Source organism: Poecile atricapillus, chromosome Z, assembly GCF_030490865.1.
Source record: "Poecile atricapillus isolate bPoeAtr1 chromosome Z, bPoeAtr1.hap1, whole genome shotgun sequence".
Taxonomy (NCBI): Eukaryota; Metazoa; Chordata; class Aves; order Passeriformes; family Paridae; genus Poecile; species Poecile atricapillus.
In genome coordinates, this window is record NC_081289.1 from 20,252,988 (window position 1) to 20,271,935 (window position 18,948).

An 18,948-nucleotide genomic window follows, 5' to 3' on the forward strand; every position below is an offset into this window, starting at 1 on the left:
GTCACTAATGGCTCCTCACAAGGATTGCTTTCATGACGAGGCCACTTTGCAAGGAATTGGAGAGCAAACCACAGCCTTTACAGAGCCCTTTACAAAAAGTCTGCCACCTGGTAATGGTGGTACAGGGAGAGTTCCCAAGGACCTAATTGGATCTATGTATATTATTAACAGTAAATGCAGCCCTTTTATATCTGATTTGCCAAAATGCCCGTGGTCCAACCCTTTCACAGAACCAATAGGTTGGAAGATCATGATCATGATCATCAAGTCCAACCCATGCCCTAACACCTCAAGTAAACCTCTGGCCACCTGTATGGCACCAAGTGCCACATCCAATCTTATTTTAAAAGCTTCAAGGGATGGTGACTCCACCAGCTCCCTGGGCAGACAGTTCCCTGGGGCTCAGGGGACTCTGTGCCAAAAACCCTGCTGGGGGCCTTGGCAGGGGTTGCAGTGCTGGGCAGGATAGCTCCAGTGTCGTGTGGGTCAGCATGACTGGGTGCACAAATCAATGTGCCTGGGGCACAGCAGTGTCATGTGTGTGCCCTGGTGCCACACAGCCAGTCCATGGGCTCCTCCTGAGCCACTCAAAGGGACAGAAATGCCAGGGGAGGAAAAAAATAGGCATTGTTCTTGAAGCTGCTGTGTACTGCAGTTATTTTATGTCCTGAAGGGGCATCAGATTTACTGTCCCCCTTTATGTGTCACTGAAATAAAGCAGGAAAAAAAGAACTTGTTTACTCCTTCCTCCCCTCCCCCCCAATTCTTCCTGTTATTTTTCATCTTCTAAAGTTACAGAGCTTCTACAAATTTCAAAATAGTCATGAACAGAGGTTAAGGTACCCTAAAAGGAAAAACAGTAAAATCTAACCATGTTGTACACTAACTCTCCTAAGTAACATCACCTGCTTAGTCTGATCCTGCCCCCTGCTTTCCCCCTTTATCTCTGCTTTGTCTCTTTTAACGTTTCTATCATTTTTGTCTAGCCTGTGTGACACACTTTTGAAGTCTGAGTGATAACTATTCATCCTGGGTTTGCTGCTGACTCTGCACCTTTGGGGGTAGATGGCAGTCCTGGCACAAGTTGAGTGTTTGAGACAAAGATCACATGGAAAATGGGAACATGGATTTCACAGGAAGACTAAGCAAACGTGCCTCTTAAAAAGAAACAGAAAAGAGTGAGTTTTCTAAATGAAGGAAAAGATGTTTTTTCTATATGTAAACGGTAGTATAATGCATGTTCCTGTGGCAGGTGAGGAATGTGCCTTTTAGGAAGGGAATGAGAGAGAACGTAGAGATATGTGAGAATATTGAATAGGAGGAGAGCTGAGAAGCATCAGGACCCGAACAGCTTTTGAGTAGCGTTCGCACACAGTAACCATCTGCTGTCTCTCGTGCTTCTGGAAGGCCCCTGGCAGCAGCCAGGAGGCAGGAGCTTGCCCTCGTCTGTGTTCGCAGCTTTCCGTGGGGGACAGGCTGTTTGCTGGGCAGGCACTTTCCCCGCTGTGCAAGTGAGCGCAGAGCCCACCCCCTCCGCAGCATCTCTGCTGGTTTACACAAGCTAACCCTCGGCTATTGTCCGTGTCTCTGTGAACAGCGCTCTGTGCTGCGGCTCCCGGCTCCCGGGCTGCCGCGGAAGCTGCAGATGGCAGCCCGGGACCAGCGAGGGGCTCCGGGCAAGGCGCGATCCTGCGGGAGCAGCGCGGGGTCACGGCTGGCTCGTCCTCCCTCCAGAGGAATCCCCGACCGCGGGGATGTGACATCCCTCACACCCGGTCTCACCTGCGGGCTCAGAAAGGGAGCTAAAACCAAACAGGATTGATTTAATATGCATGCGGGGAAGTGTAGTGCAGAGCTTTGGAGGTTTTGAGGGGCTACGGAGAAGTTAAGGAGGTGAAATTTTTGCCGTGTGGTTTGGAAGGCAATTCTGGCCCTGGATACATAGAGACATTTGATTTTGATTTTCTAACACAAAAATCTCGGGAAAGTGATGCCCTCTCCTTTCACATTAGTGCTTTACTATTTCCTACATCTCTTGAATCAGGTGAAAAGCAGCAATGTTGGTGAGCTGTGAACCATGAGGAAGATTTCTCCTCATTTTCTGATGTGGAGATTGGCCAAAGTAAAAGGGCAGTGTTTGTACAAGGGATTATGCTTTCTGCCTGCCTGTGGCTGCAGGGGAACCCACTCCATTACCCAGGATGGGTGCCCTCACAGTCCTGTGCTCTGTAATGAGTGTTGAAATGGTATTTTAAACTGTGGAGATTATTGCCTGTCCCCTTGTTTAGGGGAGTCTGGCCAGTTACTTCCAAGTTATTGGCTAAACCTAGTGAGAAGAGAGTACAAACATTACGCTGTTTGGTCTCAAAAAAAGTGAAAACTGCACCTTTTTGTTTTAGTCTTTTCTCTGATTTATATGGTAGCAAGAGTGCAAGTTATATGTGTACATGCATGAGATGGGGTTTTACCCAGGCTTCTTGCTAACTTTATAAAGCTGTCCCTTCCCCTTGGAATTTCCACCTAATTTCAATTTTTTTTTTTAAACTTCAGGTTTTAAAAAAATTTGTTCATTTGGGGTTTTTTTTAAGAATAAAAACCACAAACAAATAAGCAAGCAAAAAACCAAACCAAACCAAAAAACTCCACCAAAGCCAGACAACAAAACCAACATACAAATTAATTGTGGATATTAGCTGACCACTACTCCTTGTTTTCAGCCATAGCCCTTTTAAGTACAGTAGTTGATGTGAGCAACAGAAAGGAAACCGAGATTCCTGTTTGTAGCACTGTCTTTCTGTCATGTCTTGTAAACTGTAAATTCATTCAAATTTTCAAGTTAGTGGAAAACCTATGTCCAACAGAATAAGTACGTTTGGCTTTGAAAAGCCCCACACATTCATCATTACTTCTACCTGCCTTAGTGTCTAGGTAGCAATAAAAATAACAAATTATTGAGTCTTCTGTACATTCATTTTATAATTATAATCATTCACTGGGCTAAAAGGATTCAAAAGAAATTAAATGTGCAAGTAACAAGCTGCATGACTATGCAACAGAGTGGGAAATTTTCAAATCACAGTTTTAAAGCATGTGTATGAGTTCACTGTTCTCTATTATCTATTTAGAAAACACTGCCACAACTCTCTTATTGATGTATGAGGTAGAACCCAAATGTATCATAATTTCAATCACCTTTGTAATTTTTTTAAAGCATTGCTATAAAACTCTCCATTATCATATGCAAAACGGCAAAGTCAATTCCACTTAATTTATCTCATATATTATTCCAACAGCATCACAAACAGTTCATTGTTACGCATCTCTCCAAATAATGAGTTCAAGTCATCCTTTCCTTCCCACCACTTCACGCTGCACATTTCATCCTGTGTAATTGTCTGATGGAGGAGGAAAGCAGGTAGCCTGGGGCTATGAGAAAGAAGCAGCATCAATAAAGAAGCGTTGGACATAGGTCTTATAACCCCTAAAGAACATGGAATATTTGGGGGATGGAAAAAAAAAGGAAACAGGATGACACTAATCAACAGATGATTAAAAACATGGTTTAACTTTCCTCTCTCATCAGAATGCTATCCATCATCACAGATGTTCTCTCCTGGGATGGGAAACTTCCAGACAACCATGAGATTCCCATAAAAGGTGCTGGATAAAACTAACTAAGCTCTGTCTGAATGCTGCACTTACAGTACTTGCTGGAACAATTAACACGACTTTAACAAACCACTTGTTAGCTAATCAGTATATTTTAAAAAGCATAAAGAAACTAAAAAAAAAAAAAAAATCACATCATGGTGCTAAATTAAATTGGAGTAAATTAATTTCTTGTGCACATAAGCCTCTGCTTTGCTGGACTGGCAACATACTAATCACATAAAATGCATCTATTTAGAAACACTCCCATTTCTTCTCAATCTGCAAAATGTAAACACCCCCTGTTCCTACACACACACAGAGTGAAGCACATGCTTCTCTTCTGATAATTGTGATATAAAAGTACAGTAGCTTCTTCTTCCTCTGTATATTTGGGGCCACAGGCTGTTTGTAAGGCAGAGAAAGCATCTGGTCAATTTGCTAAAATTCAATCTGCTACTTGACATATTTTTTTTTTATTATTATGTTTGATGCCAGTTTTCAAGGGAAGTTTTCATGTAAAGTTCTACTCAACTGCACCTGCTGCCTCAAAAAAGTTCCTAATAGCAAGAGTAACATCAGCTAAACATGGAAAAAAAAAGCTTAGAAATGTTTTGTAGCCCATTAAATTGCTATAATTTTTCTACTTGAAGTCTGTATATATAATTTCAGTGCAAATAATCACATAATTGTTTGGCTGTGAGAAAGGTCATTTGCTGTGAGGCTGGAGGGGCAGAAGTCTCATAAAAATATTTTCTTTAAGTTGCATTGGAAATTTAGGCAACTATTTATATTCCACCCTAAGGTCCTTCATAAAGTTTGGGGTTTGATATATTGGGTGTTCTCTGCTACATCCCACCATGTAAAGCAAAGAGCAGAAGAGGAGCTGAGCAATATTGAACTGCCCTGTGTAGAGTAATTTCACTCCTGGGAATGTTCCAGGTCTGTGGATCCCCTGTGTCATTTGAAGAAAAAACAAACCCACAGCTATTAAGTGAGTCTAAGACTCAGCCCATGATCCACTGAAGGAAGACAAATAATAACTACCAAAAGAACAGTTATAAATTATATTGGCATGTCATATGACCATCACACCTGAGTATCTTTATAAATGAGGAGCAATGCAGTTTCTGGGTAATTTTCAAGATCCTCTGAGTTTTTGCTGTATGTTTCCCTGCAGGGAGCAGAAACATCCACCTAACTGCAGTCAGGCATTGCTTGAGGGATTTTTTTGTAAAGGTACAAGAAACTTGAACCACACAGCAAAAGAAACTTTCCACAGGAGCAAATTAAAATACAAACCTGAAACTGGTAAACCTTTGGAAATGTGAAGCTAACAGCAACATCATGTGTAGGCATTGTGGCAAGATAAGGGGGAATGTGGATATTTTTAATTTAAAATCTTTTTCATAAAAGATATCCAAACATTCAAGGTGAGGATTTGTTTGTTTGTTTGCTTTGGTTTGGGGCTTTTTTTGTGAGCACAGAAGTCAAATTTTGGTTTCCACTGAATACATAAGTACAGAGGGAGTGAGGGGCAAAATACTGACTAGTGAGAAGCCCACGGCAAAATTCCCAGTGCCTTCAATGAAGGCTGGGTGGTGTCTTGCAGTATTACTTACGTACTTCAACATAAACTTGTGAACAAGTACTTGCAGACTAAGGGGCTTTTGGTTTAGTTTTCAGAGTGGCTGGACCTTTCTGATTACTTCTGAGGTCAGAAGGAGCTATAGGTTGTTCAGTATTTCTGGAAGTGGAGACTTTTGGCTACGGAGTCTGCTGGGTCTAGGGCTACTGGGGGTCCTACCTACCCCAGGGGTCTTGAAGGATGTTAGGATGGAATGGCTCCTGATTCTGCATCCCAGCTCTGATCCACTCACCAGTCACACAGGGGAATTTTTTTCAGTTTATGTTAACAATCCTGTGTATCCTCACACTGTTGACTATTGAATCTATCCAGGGTGTTTTATTCTGTGAAATGAATACATATTTGTTCATCATAGAAACATGAAGATCTGTTCATGCTGCCTTTCAGCATCACTGTAAGAGAAGATTTGTGCTTCGTTGTGTTTTTTATAGTTTTCCTGCTAAGCTGTAGGATGGTCACTAAATCTCTACCTCCCTCCCAAGTTCACTCCTGGCTCTTTGTTATCAGCTGTGATGGGACAAGACTACTCTTCTGAGGATCTGAAGATACTCTGCTGCTGTTACCCTGTCTGGAGGCTGAAGGCTCTCATTATGTCACAGGTTATTTATCTAGTATGCAGCCTGTTGAAAACCAGGAAAATTTGATTATCCTCCTATATCCAGTCAAGCTTCAGAGATGTTTTTGTTTTGGTTTTTTGTTTTTGTTTTTGTTTTTGTTTTTGTTTTTGTTTTTGTTTTTGTTTTTGTTTTTGTTTTTGTTTTTGTTTTTGTTTTTGTTTTAACTAGAAAATGTTCCTGGTATTCCATTGGCTGTAGGAGCTATAAGAGCAGTATGCTTTTGATAACATCATTCATTGCTTTTTTATAACTACGTGTCTGCATTCTCAAAGTGCTGCAGAATCACTAAGGTTTTGTTTTTGTTTTGGGTTTTTTTTTTTTGTTGTGTTGCGTTTTGTTTTTTTAACAGGATGTCTGAACTGACCAGCATTCATACCCATTAAAACATAATAATACATATGTATCTGAATTAGATGAAGGAATAGTACCAAGAAGAAATAATTATTCATAAACACTTTAAGTAAAGTTCTTTCATGTAACTTTTTCACTAGCATCCTAATACTGTCCTGGAAAGCTGTCTTAGATTTTTACCTCAAGGAAGCACTTGCTACTTCTCTTTAAGAAGATGAACCATCCCATGAAAATCACAACTCTTGTGAGCAGGAAAAACAGCAAAGGCAAAAACACCCATGTTTTTCAATATGAATTTTTAATAAAAATGAAACTTGCATATTGCCTTAATGAAGTCAGTGGGATTAGTCAATTGCTCAGAGTTAAACATGGTCTTACGCAGAAGGCTAATAAGGGTCCTGAATACAAAACCAATTTGCAGGTTCAGCTGCAGTTTATACTCCCTGTGGTTCCATGTTCTGACACTCGTGTGAATGACCGCTCTTACATCAACATAGCAAACATAAAATATGTAAAGTACGTAATCAAAATGTATGAAGCATACTTAGATTTTACTTAATCAAGTTGTTTCAAGTGAAAGCTTCCTTCTTGTGGCAAAACTTAATAAGGTAAGAGAAAATCAGGTTAGTTTCTACGCCGACATTTTTAGACTGAGCTTTCTTTGTAACAGATACCGAGAGTAAATGAAAATGGGAGGCAGATGAGACAGGGGTTTAAATCAATGGCCAATACTGAATTAATTTTAATAATATACAAAATATTAAGACCAAACATGTCAGAATCCCTGGACAAATGCATGCTGCTCTCTGAGATGTTTATGAAATTGTCGGGATGCTTTCAGCTGTGTCAAAAATTGTCAAAAATATTCTTATTTCTCATAAAAATTGATGGCTATTTTTTATAAACATCTGATAGATTTAGGAGTAATTTGTTTTCTGGTGAGTCCAAGAAAATAATGGTTGCAGGATGAGATATTTTTAGAATATAAATTAATGAAGAACCTGGATTTTATTAAAAAGTAGAAAAATGAGGGATTATTATCAAAATTGGTTTTCATACTTTGAATTCTGCAAGGAATCATTGGAAGTCTTCAAGAAAGACAGGACCTATTCTATAAATCTTGAATGTGTTTATTTGCATTCACGTGTTCAGTATTGTTTTATATTGTGACAAGATGGCCAAAATAAAATGACACATACACATACACATATTTAGAAAACACTTCTCTGCTTTATAAAAGTACCAGAGAGATGCTTTGGGTCTCCAGTTTGTGATTTTTCCCTATTTCTCTTTACCATTTATGTTAAACTTTTGTCAACATTTTCCCCATAAAAATACCATGTTATTTCATGTAAAATTTAACTATTTACAGGAGCACAGATGAAAGAAATAAGTTAACTGATAATAAAAATCCCTACAATCTCCAAGCTTTGTTCACTAATAATTTTAGATGTTTTTTTTTCCTCCTGACTGAATCTCACAATAGCACTTTGTGAAGCGGCCAAATTTTGCCCCTCTTTTTATTCAATTACATACAGATGCCCATTTTGCATATTAAATTGCTCAGAACTTGAAGAAAAAAAATGAAGCCACAGAAATTGAGTCCTGAATTTAGGTCACAGAGAGATTTCAGGAATGTCAATTGTCTACCACTCATCCTTTCTTCCTAATGAGAAAAAAATCAGAATGTGGGGCCTATTTTTTCCTTTCCTCTCAACTTATTGGGTAATGATGCAGAGGAAACTACCAAATTGCAGAGATAATCTGCAATGGTTTGAAATCAGACTTTTAAATTAATTTTAATTGAGTCCCAGAATGCATCAGTGGCACAGTAGGATTCAAAGGGAAACAGAGGTGAAAACATTTTTCACAGGTCCACCTGAAAAGCCTGAGATCAAAGGTGTTTAGGTGGCAATAAGAAGGAAATAAATCTGTCATTAGAATTTCCCTGGGGATAATAAAAATCCATTAGCCTCTCTGGAGCAGTCAGATTATTGGTTGTGGAGTAAAAGACATGAAAACTGTCCAACTCCTTACTATCTAAACCATACTTAAGATGATTAACTGGATCAAAAGCCCAAGCAAGTCAGACTGTTGTATTTTTAACACCCATTTAACTTAAATATTTCTGACCCATGAATGGTGGTTGTAAGGGTACAGCCAGTCTGGGATTCATGCTTGTGAGGTGCCAGGAGATACCCTGTAACACAGAGACCAGAGCCATAAGCCATTAAGGATCCTGCTGCTGTGTCAGTAGACAAGCTAACCAAATTCTGGGAGAAGAAAATGTGATTACATAAGAACTCAGGAATCTAAAAAAGAAGGACCTGAGAAAGGTTTGTAAAAACAGCTGGGAAGCTATTTTAATGGAAGTGAAAACCATAGCAAAAAAGCAGTGCTGCAGCAGAGTAATATTTTAATAGAAACTTGCAGCATCCAAGGGCTCTTCAGGGCTGTGATGGAAGGACAAGGACACCAAGAAATTCATAGGCACTCCTTGGGAAGCAAAGAATCCCTGGACGATCTGGGTTCTGCCAGAGGAGCAGATGAAGGTAGCACACCCAGTATCTCAGTATCATGTACAGAACTGTGAGCATCTGCAGTTCTATAGTTCCTCTTTTCAATAAACTCTTTCCACCACAGAACTCTCCTTTCCTTTAGGAAAAATAAAACATTTTTCCACAACCTAACAAAACTAAATAATAAAGATCTCTTTTGGAGACACTGTTGGTTTCAAATGGACAAATATCCAGGGCAGTTCTTTATCAGCATTCCTGTGAATGGTGGAGGTGGGATAATCTCCCTTTTCTACAGGCAAAAGTCACAGATGCTACTAAATTTGTGTACATAATTCAAGACATAATTCCTCAATCTCCAGGATATTTGTATTCAAAAGACCATATTATGCTCAAAGCATCCCCTTTTTTATGCTAATTGCAGCTGTGAATGCTCTGTACCTTCAACCAGATCCTAATACATCTAGAAAATGAAGAACACATCCAGGTAAAATCCTTCAGAAGTTTGTAACAGAGATAGCCTAATTTAGCCTAAAGGTCAATGTTCAATTGCATTATCCATAAAAATATATTTTCCTGCAGTTATTTTACACATTCACTGTAAATCTTCTAAATCCTGCAAAACCTAAGAATGTTTCCTGAACTCAACTGTTATAATGCACAGCCCAGCTTTTTTCTAAGACCACATCCGTGCCAGGCACATAAAAAAGGGGATAGGAGAGGTGGTGTGGAGAAAATAAGACTCCACATGTGTTCATGTATCATTGCATCAAAAAGAAATGTTTCTGACACAAAAACAAATCCACTTTCATGGACCGGCCTGTATTTCAAAGCATTTACAGACTCTTTAATCTCACAGCTGAAAACCAGTGACTTTTTTTAAAAAACTATTTACTCATGCACACACAATAAAGAAATCCCATATGAATACCTGCTATGCAACATTTCCCCTTTTGCAGCTGAGGTTTGATTAAGTCCTAAGCAAGGACAGAGACATTAAAAGAGGCGGGTGTTGCTGCTTCCACTGCTCAGATCACATCACCTTTCTGCTTGGCTGGTCCCTCTTTTTACTAAGCTTGCCCAGCACTTCTAAAATTCGCTTTTGCTTTAAGAGTTTTTCAGTTCCACATGAACTCTTCCATTCTGAGTGAATGCTTCAAATTGAGTTGAGATGCACTAGGGTTTGGATTAAGTGACCTTTAGATGTCCCATCCAACCCAAATCATTTGGTGACTCCAGGTGGGACTGAAAAAACAAGCAGTTCACAGGATTCTTTCTGCACTTTCACTGAAATTCCAGAAACCCACAGCCTGGAAACAGGAATTTCAGCTTCTGCCAGGGAGCAAAACTCCATTTCATTGCAGATCTTATAGTTGTTAACAAGGACTTTAATTAAACACATGCTGTTTTGCCTGGAGCTACATAGGTAAAATTTGGCTAAGCTTGTAATGGCTGCTCCCAGGCACAGTAACTATTTCTGCTTAATTTTGTTGTTCCCTTTCTTCTTTCCCTTGAAAATTTGGGGAGAATTTTTCTGTTGAAAACACAGTCAGTGAGTGAAAAAAAGAAAAAGTGAAAAAAAAGAAATGAGAGGAATGAAACGGAATCACCTTTTCATGATGATGTGAGAAGTGAGCCAGGCAAATGGAACTGGCTGGGAATTGGAAAGGATGCCTGGCACTGGTAGCATGGGAAGAGCAGGAACATGAACCAGTTTGCTGGGCAGGATTGAACATGGAGACAAAAAAGGAGGAAAATTTTCTATACAAGGAAACTGAAATCAGCATCCTGTGATGACAACACAGGAGACAAGGAGCTAGAGTGTGAAGGAAGAAGTATATGTTTAAGAAGCACTTCCAAAGTTAGAAATCACTAACAGCAGCAGCTTGTGTAAGGCAGTGGTGGACACTGCGTGGAGCAAACCTTTCTCCAGACTCTTTGGCTCTGAGTTCTGAACAGCAGACAGGCAGCCACAGGGTTTATATGTGGAAAAAAACACCCTTTCAGCATAAATCTGCCTTGTACCAATGCATTTCCTCCAGGTTTTTTCAAAATAAATTTGGTGTAATACTGAATAACAATCCTCTTTGTGAGACCTAATGTATTCATCTCATGTTGGATCCAGAATTCCTTAGCCTTCCTGTCTGAAATATGTTCCATGACTGAATTAGGTTTCTCTCATCCATCAGTGGATAATCTTTGCAACATCTTCACAGTCTATCTTTCTCTCCTAAAGTTAACAAGCAGCTGATCTTATTCTACATATCCACTTCCCAGAGTTTCACAGTGCAGTAACAGAAGGGATGGCAGGGAATGAAAATGGGAACCTGGTCTCAGTGCTCACCACAACTGGCTGTGGGTTGGCCCACTGCAGCTGGAGAGACGCAGCTGATGTTGAACATGACTGGGATTAGGAAGGGGTTTAGTGGGCTGGATAAAGTCAGGTGTGGAAAACTGGAAGTGGTTGGGCAAAGGGTTGGAATTGTGTGCAGAGGAGATCCTCCTTCTCAAAGGAACCTGTGACCTGGACATGCAGAACTGGGGAGAAAGACTGAGCCTGGGGCTCAGGAATGGAAAATGGAATCTGAGAAAAAATGAGAGCGGGATAAATTTCTGGGACTGGGAAAAATCAGGGCAGTCCTAGTGGGAGAGGATAACCAGTCAAACATGACAAAAAGAACAGAACACTTTTCTGCAGTCATTAGAGTGTATTCCCCATCTGATCCTGGAGTAAAAGGCACAGATCCCCATGACTATGACTGATGCATGGCTAGACTATCATAACCTATGATCATCTACTTAGAGATGATCTCACGATGGATCTGCAAAATGGCATTAAACTCATTAATTAAGACTGTGCTTAATCCTGGCATTTCCTAACTTCACTGGGCTTGACCTCACCACACTAATACACTCTTTACAGTGCTCTAGAGACCACAGATATACTATAAATGTATATAGCATTAGTCTCAGATACTCTCTACTTTTAAAAAATGCAATTAAAATATCCTTTGATTTTAAATATGGATTTATCTTGTATGAATTTTCCTTTTGATTTTCCCTCTTTTATACAAATAATTGTAAAAGTGCATTATATAGCAGTTTGTCAGCAGTAATTATGACTTACAGAATAGTCCCAGGTGTATGAATGTTAATTATGACTTCTTATTAATAAATGCATTAGCTGATCATTAATTTTATAATTACTTTTCAAGGATCTAGCCCATCTGTGTTAGCTTTGAGAAAAACCCACAGAAATCTACTGGAAGGACTCTCAGAGCACACTGCTGATCCTAGACACAAGCTGAATCTTACTCATTAGCATTCCTTTTCAGTCATGAAAACTGCCTCACAAAGCAACCTCAATCTAGGAGCCAGGGCTTTAAAAAAATGAAGACTTTTTAGACACGTGATTAAAGTTTGACACATTGAAAAGTGGCAAGATTGTGGATGCTACAGGTGGTTGCATACAACTGAATCTGATTCTGTGATACTCTGTGAATTCACTTTATTGTTTAAATCATGTATCATTTTCTTGTTTTACTTTTAAAAACAATCTTTCTTACGTATAACCTTTCCTCCCCAGTTATCTCATCCATGCCATGTACTACATAAATACTTGTGTTCTGTAAAACCTGCCTTTGCAGTCCTTCCTCACTGACTCACTTATCTCTTTCAAAATGTCTCTGCTTTCATTACTTTCACAACTTTCAGGATTGCTATGAACTTGCCATATATTTATTGTTCCTGGTAATGGCCACAAAAACAGAAACACAGAAAACAGATTTCCAGCTTAGTCCTCTGCTCTTTGGAAGGTCTTTTCCCTTGTCTTCCAGTCTTTGATACCTTCTGTGGCACTGATTGCTAGGGGTTAAAAGAAGTTTGTTTGTGATTACTTTATTGTGTGTATTCAATTCACTTCAAGTGCTTTTACTAGTTATCAAGAGTTTGCATGGTTAGGAGGCATTGGCTTGTCCTGTGGAGAGCGGCTGAGGGAGCTGGGGGTGTTCAGCCTGGAGAAAAGGAGGCCATGGGGAGGGAGACCTTATCACTCTCTATAACCACCTGAAAGGAGTCTGTAGCCAGGTGGGGAGTTGGGTTCTTCTCTCTAGTAACAAGGGATAAAATGAGAGGATAGTCCTAAACTGCACCAGGGAAGGTTTAGGTTGGACATTAGGAAGAGTTTCTTCACAGAAGGGGTGATTAGACATGGGAATGGGCTTCCCAGGGAGGTGGTAGAGTCAATGTCCCTGAAGGTGTTTAAGGATGGGATGTGGCACTCAGTGCCTTGGTCTAGTGTACAGCTCAGTCATAGGCTGGACTCCAGTCTAATTGTGACTATTAGAGGACTGTCACCCTGAACTCAGCTTCTGAGCTTGCTGACATGGTTTTCTAAAGACTTTCCCAGGACAGTAACTATAAACATAGATATGTGTACATTCTTTCTGTTACACGTCTTGTGATGGGCATCTCTCATGGCCAGTGCAGTGAGAAAGTGTTATCCTGACCATCCAATCCTTGGCCGTGGTCAGAAACCTATAAATCCTGGGAGAAGAAATAAACTTTCTCTTCCTTCCACCACACCTCGACCTGTGTCCGTGCGATCTATTCAGCACCAGCGGCAACAGAGGACATTCACGTTTTTTGTTACATAAGGCGACCCACAGTCCTGCAAGTCTCCTCCAGGACCTTTGCACGGGCCCAGAGGAACCCTGCAGCTGGTTTACAGGCACAGACCAACACTGTTTCTGTCTCACGGCCGCACCAGCCAAAGGCTGTGACTGAACAGTGGGCTGTGAAGGGCTGGAGGCCATGGGGATCCCCTTGCACTGGGAGGATGGAACCCTTCTCCTGGGGGTGTTCAGAGAGGCAGCCTGCCCCGGGCTGACTATCGTGAGCGGCTGCTGCGATACACGCCATGCGGCAGCGCATCGTGGCTTTGCCAGGGCCCTGTGCCAAGCCTCTCCCTCACGGACGGCACATGGCGGAGTGTCACACCTGACGTCCCTTCCCCACGAAGCGGGTGGCAACGCCACTGTCCCCGCACGTCCCGTTCCCCGCCAGGGCCGTCACTCGGGTCCCTGCAGGAGCTCCCGATCCCAGCGGAGAGATTGACGCTCCACTCCCAGAGCAACCCAGCTGTGGGGCGGTGCCCGGGCGGGACGCCTCGACCTTCACGGGAGCCGCCCCGCGGGCCCGCCCTCAGGCCCGGCGCAGGGCGGGCGGGTGAGGCGGCGCCGGCCATTGGGAGGCGGGCGGTGACCGGCGCCGAGCCGCCCCGCCCCTCCGCTATATGAGGCGGGGGGGCGGGCGGTGGGGCGGGCCAGAGCGTGTGCGGGCACCGAGGTGAGCGGGGAGGCGGGAGCGAGCGAGGCGGTGCGAGGCCGGCGGACCGCGGGCCCCCACAGCGCGGCGGCCACCGCAGGCGCGGGAGGCGGAGGAGGTGAATCCCCCGACAGGGAGGAGCCGCTGCTTCTCTCTTCCCCGGTCCGCTGCTCCGCTCGGGGAGCGGTGGCGGCCGTGCCCTTCTCCCCCCGGGAGGAGCTTCCTGCCCATCCCTGGCAAGGACGCGATGGAGGGCTCGCCCCGGCTCCCCCGGCGGCGGGGGCTGTCCCGGGGAAAGGCAGGTTCTGCCCTGGTTGCCCGCTGGGGCGGTGTGGTGCGGCCTCCCCGGCGGCGGGCAGGCAGAATTGTGGTGTCATTGCTTTCCAGGAGCAGGTGTCCGTAAGTAGTTGAAGATGAAGGTGGCCGAGCATCTCTTGCAGAAACTCTCTGCTCAAGGTTACAGCCCCTCCCATGGAAGCCGGTGTCTTGCCGTGACACAGGCACGTCTTTTGGATGGGTGTAGGCAGGGACCAGTTCCTCGCGAAGAATGATGCTCTTGTAACTAAGGCAGCTGTTTACTTTATCAAACATTTTCCTTCCCCCCCCCCTTTATTTTTTTTTTTTTAATTTATTTGTTTTTAAGTTCTCGGTTGGATTGCTTCGGAGGTCATGAAAGGGTAAAATCGATTTAATGGGAGTGAGAAAAGGGGCTGTACCTTCAGGCATGCCACTTCTAAATATTCATTCAGGCTGCAGCCCGGATGCCAGGCTGGCGGCGTGATTTGCAATTGCTTGCTTGCAGTTTTTTCCGCTGTGGGTGATGTGTGCAGGAAACCTGCCTAGTTTTATATGGTCACTATATTGGGTTTCTGGAATCGTCCCCCGTACTGTTTAATTCTGCCTATGTAAAGGATTTTTGGTGTTTGGATGGGTGGGGAGGCTTCGAACAATACGAAGTTTGCCTTGCTTTGAAATTCTTGCTACGGATATTTTGAAAGGGAGAGAGACGCGTGGAAAAATTGCGATCGGTCCTTCCCGAGGCTCAGTTTTGTGCCTACGCGTCTTAATACGTGATGTGACAAGAAAAGCTGTAACTTGAAAAGGGGGTGCAGGGTGTGAGAGAGCTAAATAAAAGAGTTTCTTCGCAGCTCCATCCATTTCAATGGTGCAGCTTTCCCAGGCCCCTTTCCATCGTGCATCATCACCTTCAGGCCGGTCGGAGGAAGGGGAGGAGAAGAGGATGAAGGCGGCTAAGCAGCAGGTGACCCCGACTGGGGAGAGCCCGGCTCCCGCCAGCCCCCTGCAGTCCGCGCTGAGCACGGCGGCCTCTCCTTCCCAAGCGTATGAGACCTACATCGACAACGGGCTCATCTGCCTCAAACACAAGATCAGGAACATCGAGAAAAAGAAGGTAACTTGGCTTTCTTGTCCGTGGCACCTATTTAAGCTGTTGATAGTAAAGCTCATTGCCTTTAAAATATTATTTCCTGTTATTTCTATTATTTTTAATAGCTGGAATAAGGTTATGCGTGTCTATAGAGAGCAAATATATGTTGATCAAAACGAAAGATGCTTCTCTGGACAAAATCAGTTCAGAACAAACTTGGATCTGATTTATATGTGGTTTATAGTTTTGCAGAAACCTTTCATCAGTTACATGAATCTGATAGTAATTTAGATGTAAATTGTTTATAAAATTGGAAGTTAAAACAAGTGTTCCTTCTGACAGCGGAAATGTCAGATTATATAAAATACGTATTGCCCTTTACATAAGTATCTGACATACATGTTTTAAATACAGGCAAATGTTACTTACTAGAAAACCTTCATGCAGAAATCCTCCAAAGTTTGATCTCCTGTTTTGACTTCTGCTTTTCTGAGGCTGGGGGCACAGAACAGTGTTAGTAAGAATAAGAACTAAGATAATGATACACCTAAAATGTTGTAGCTGTGCTAGTCAGACTTCTGCCCTCTAAGGCTTTTCAGATGATTGGCAGGTGACTGAAGGCTTAGTGCTTGGTTTTGAATTGAGAGAATATTTTCTGTAGGATAAAAGATATAATGGGGCTGTTGCTCTCAGTGCTGGATCAGGATTACAAGTAAAGCAATTGTATCTATATATTGTGCTACTCTGAATGTCTGAAAAGCTTTTAGTTATGTCTTAGGGCAAGGAGAGAGAGTAGATCAGACATCTGGCCATGTGCTTAGGGGACCTGATCATCCTGCAGGAGATGCAGTATTACTGCTGTCTCATGTCATGCATCATGCTGTAATTTTGAATAACATCAGACAAGTGTGTTTCCTTTGTGTGATTAAACAACTTTGTGTTGTATTCTATCTCTGTCCAAGGAAGCTTTTTGCTGTGAATTTCTCTAGTACCTTTGATTTTCACAAGAATTACTATGTGGCCTTATCAGCAAAGAGGTGTGACTTAATAAAGTGAGTAGAAAGTATTCTTAGTCTTATGCTCCTGTGTCAGTGAAGCTCTAGATACACAAATGGAATAATATTTGACTTCATGGCAGTGAAGTCACCTTTTTTTCCCTAAAGAAGTTTGCAATACCAAATAGTTTAGTTTTGTGCTGTTTACGTCAGCATTTAAAGACTGCTTTGGTATATTGGAAATAAATCTTATTTCTTCCCTGAGTACACTTGTCTGCTTTTTTAGGGAACAGGGCTATAAATTTTTGATGTAACTGAAGCCAAATTTTTGAAAGACATAACAAGGATTATTCAAGGAAAATATAAGTAAATTCTAGCGTTGACTTGGTAAAGCTAAACAAGCCTAACTTAACCAAGGACACTGGGTGTATTTGAAGCCACTTAAAGATCTTGGATCAATACATTAATAGTTCTTAAATAAAACAAAATTAGCAAGTAAGAACTGAAAGATCAGTGGTAGGGAAAGGAAATAGACAGTCCTGCAGACTGAAATTGCCAAATCAAGGGCATAGCAAAAGCTGTGTTCCTTTCTCCAGAAAAAAGGGGAAGTAGGAGGCTTTATGTTGTGTTACAGTATTTCACTTGTACTCCTTACTTAATTTCTATATTGATTTATGTATAATGTTTACTTTGAATTTTCTGCAGCTCAAACTAGAAGACTACAAAAATCGTCTGAAGAAGGGAGAAACCCTCAATCAAGACCAATTGGTAAGCTTGCTTTTTTTTCAGGCGTGAAAGGCCTCAAAACCTTCCAATGTGGCAGGAAGGATGGGTTGCTGAAGGAGATGAGGGTGTTTTTACAGAAGCAGTGCCTACAGGCTTGTGAAGGTATTTTTCACAAAACCAAATTAACAAATTGTTGGTAATCAGGCTGAATGTTGAGCCCACAAGCTCTGTATCCTGTTTTAACCTTCATGGTGTTCCCTGAAGTAATAGAAGATCCCTGTTTATCTTTGCTCTGTAGACTTTCAGCTTCAGTGCTCCTGCACCTGTGTTTCTTAATGAGGTAATTGTGTGCAGCTGAACTATATGGCAGTGCAATGTTAGAACCCAAGCCTCAAGAATTTGGAGGTGGCTAATTAATCCTCATTATTTCTTCAGTAGCAGCTATTACTTGAAATTGCCTGTTGTCTTCACAGTACTGTTGGTTACAAGTAGCTGTTACTATAACTGACAGTGCTGGCTTTTTTTTTGTCTCGGTCTAGAATGGATTCTAGATCTGAAACCAAGTTTCTGTAACATGAAAGCTTTAGCAAAGCTAAGTAGCAGTGTCACATACTCCAAAGAGTTTATTGCCCTAGTAATCTAGGAGTCACATTTTTAAAATGTGGTAGACATGCTAAAGAGTAATTGAGTGAGGGGTACTGACGCTTCAGTGATAGTACTGATCCTGCTAATGAACCAGCTGGAAAAATGTCATTGATTATGAACTTTATCACAGTGTAGCAGTGTGAGAACACAAATTCTATTTTCTTACTGTGAATCACTTGTAAAAGAGTTAGATGTAAATGGGATAAGAGGGGAAAATGGTAACTTCTTAGATGTAGAGTAAACATTTTGGAGAAAATTGTCATTTAGTACTTAACTGCAAATTCTGATGTGATCTCTTGCCATTTCAAGTGAAAAAGTAAATTAATTAAATCTGATGGTTTGGAGTAGGTTGATGACCTTTCAATGCCTCTCAACTCAATCTGGAATCAGGTGGGCAAGAACACCTGTGTTTAGGTTTAGATCATAGGTGTTCTTCACAATCTGTTTGCTGCCATGATCAGTGAGACTATTGAACAATGTTCTGTAAGTTGGAATAATCTTGAATATATTGACTACTTTGGTATATGTCCTGGACTGCAAAAAGCTGTTAGGTGACAGTGTTTGGAAAAGGGCATTAACTTGGTTACTGGATTTTAGTATTCCTAGCTGGGCTGCATTTTTTAAATTTTAGTATCTTCATCCTAGTTTCTGGAGTTTCTTAGGCTACTAAAATTAAGAATTAGATTCATTCTTCATAGTGAACTGACAAGTGGTAGTCAGACTGTTCAGTTGACTGTTGTAGAAGCCATATACACTCAATATTTAATTAGTCTTGTGAAGTGCCCTGCTTCAGTGGTTAAGATACAGAAATACTGCATTTATAACTTTCAGATGCAAATTTGTGCTGTATATATAAATTGATTCTGGAGTAGAGTTGAATAGATCTTAGCACCTAAAGAAACCAACTGCCTATAACAGTGTGGTGCTCTAATATAACTTGATGTCATCTATAGTTTTAATTTTCTCACACAGAAGTCCATGTCTGGTGATGAACTTGTTTTGCAGCAGTTTGGATTAAACTGTAATTACTTATGGTGTGTGCCTGCCAGACCTAATGTGTGTGCTAGCCTTACATTAGGGAACATTTGTT

At 41.6% G+C, this 18,948-nt stretch overlaps 1 protein-coding gene across 5 annotated transcripts in view; it reads left to right on the plus strand.

The window, feature by feature from the left end:
• The first annotated feature begins 14,117 nt into the window (after positions 1-14,117).
• Positions 14,118-18,948, plus strand: part of LOC131573537 (caprin-2-like) — a 32,945-nt gene continuing 28,114 nt past the window's right edge. For 3 of the 5 annotated variants that reach the window (XM_058827584.1, XM_058827586.1, XM_058827587.1), the window contains exons 1-2: positions 14,834-15,516; positions 17,193-17,255. In XM_058827584.1, coding sequence (XP_058683567.1) covers positions 15,268-15,516; positions 17,193-17,255 — 312 coding nt within the window. In that variant the 5' untranslated portion in view covers positions 14,834-15,267. Of the gene's footprint in view, positions 14,224-14,833; positions 15,517-17,192; positions 17,256-18,948 lie in introns of those variants that run through there. The other 2 variants (XM_058827585.1, XM_058827588.1) reach the window with 2 other exon arrangements.